Source organism: Tupaia chinensis, unplaced genomic scaffold, assembly GCF_000334495.1.
Source record: "Tupaia chinensis unplaced genomic scaffold, TupChi_1.0 Scaffold000575_1, whole genome shotgun sequence".
Lineage (NCBI taxonomy): Eukaryota > Metazoa > Chordata > Mammalia > Scandentia > Tupaiidae > Tupaia > Tupaia belangeri.
This window is the reverse complement of record NW_006160089.1, coordinates 2,574,474-2,576,087: the sequence shown is the minus strand read 5'-3', so window position 1 is coordinate 2,576,087 and position 1,614 is coordinate 2,574,474. Positions and strand designations below refer to the sequence as shown.

The 1,614-nt window shown below is 51.3% G+C and overlaps 1 protein-coding gene across 1 annotated transcript in view; it reads left to right on the top strand.

Moving 5' to 3' along the window:
• Positions 1-1,614, top strand: part of GOLGA1 (golgin A1) — a 68,583-nt gene that overhangs the window by 63,698 nt on the left and 3,271 nt on the right. The window contains 2 exon segments of the mRNA XM_014591459.1: positions 607-666; positions 1,214-1,384. Coding sequence (XP_014446945.1) covers positions 607-666; positions 1,214-1,384 — 231 coding nt within the window.

The following is a 1,614-nucleotide window of genomic DNA, read 5'->3' as shown; positions in this document are numbered from 1 at the left end:
CCAAAAAAAAAAAAAAAAAAAGGCAATAGTGGTGGGATCAGCAGGTGGTGTGGTGGTTAAGGTGCTGGACACTCCCACATGGCCTACCACTGTTCGAGTCCTGGACTTGGTGGCTTTCTCTCTCTCTCTCTCTGCATGTGTGTCTCTCTCTGGTAAAATTAAAGTAAATGAATGAATAAATAAAATCAAATAATTTTAAAAAAGCAACAGTGGTGATGAGAACATAAATCGTGGCCTATCTGGGAATCATAACACATAAATATAATTTGGAAGAAAAATAAGTGTTATACAGCACCACTTGCATCTCTGCTGGTTAGAGGCAGGCACTGGCCCCAGCTCTGGGCATTCACATGGACACAGGGGATGTGCCACAGGAGTGCAGTGGCCATCATGGGACCTAGAGAGCCAGGGCTGTGGGGGGCAGTATGAGGGAGAGAGAGCGTGAAGGCACATGGTGTGACATGGAGCACAGCCTTCCAGGAGGGCTTCTCAGACTAGGAGGCATACAGGGGCCAAGAGGTGTCTTTTTGTTCTGTTTTCCTTTACATACTTTCATGGTGAACTGTGGATCTAATGGCTTTTTGCGGGGCTGGGGGTTTGTCTCAGACCATAAAGCAGATGCAGCAACGGATGCTGGAACTCAAAAAGACTCTGCAGAAGGAGCTGGTGAGTGCCACACTGTGCACTGCCTGTGCCCTCCCTGGTGCTTGTTCTTCCTGGGGTCCCTGGTGCCTGATGACACTCCCCTCCCCCGCCTCCAGTGATTGTAAGGGGTCTTTGGAAAATCAGATGCTAGCAATGGGATAGTGGCCCTGCCAGCCTATGCCTCCAAGAGGTGGCTATGTGACCTCTGGCATGTGCCTGCCTCCTTTGAACTTGCATCCTGCATCCTTAGCAGGAAAGGGATTGCCCTGGAGTGATATCTGTACAGTGTGCAAATGGCAGAGTGCTGGGCCCAGCCTAGGTGGGGCAGTACCTCTGGCTCCAGGCTGGAGTGCTCACTGCCCTGGGGTTATGTATTCCATGACCCCACTCCCTCAAGGAGCTGAGCCTGCATCCAACTAGGGCTGCCTTCCCAGGTGGTCCTTGTTTTCCAGTGTTCTGGATGTGACAAAGGAACAGGTGACCACACTCAGGCCAAGTGAATCTCCCATGTGATTTCTAGATGTGTCTAGAAGGCTTTATTGTAGCCTCTTTCCCATTGTTTTTCCAGAAAATCAGACCTGATAATGAGCTTTTTGAAGTCCGAGAGAGGCCCAGCCCTGAGATGGCAAACATGACCCCTTCCGTCACAAATAACGCAGACCTGACAGACGCCCGCGAGATCAACTTCGAGTACCTTAAACACGTTGTTTTAAAGTTCATGTCCTGTCGAGAATCCGAGGTAAAGGGCTTCCAGGTTGCCTTCTGGGTACTGGGCCCCAGCCCTGCAGTTCATCCCACCCAGTCTATTTTTTCCCTCCTCTTCCACATCATGCTTGGACACCAGCGTGGACACTTAGTAATCCCTCCTGCTGGCAACAGCTTCTGGTGGGAGGTGGGCTCCACTTCTACATCCTGCCTCAAGTGCCCAGGCCAGAGTCAGGGGACCTGGTCCTGGCTTGGCGTCCCTGC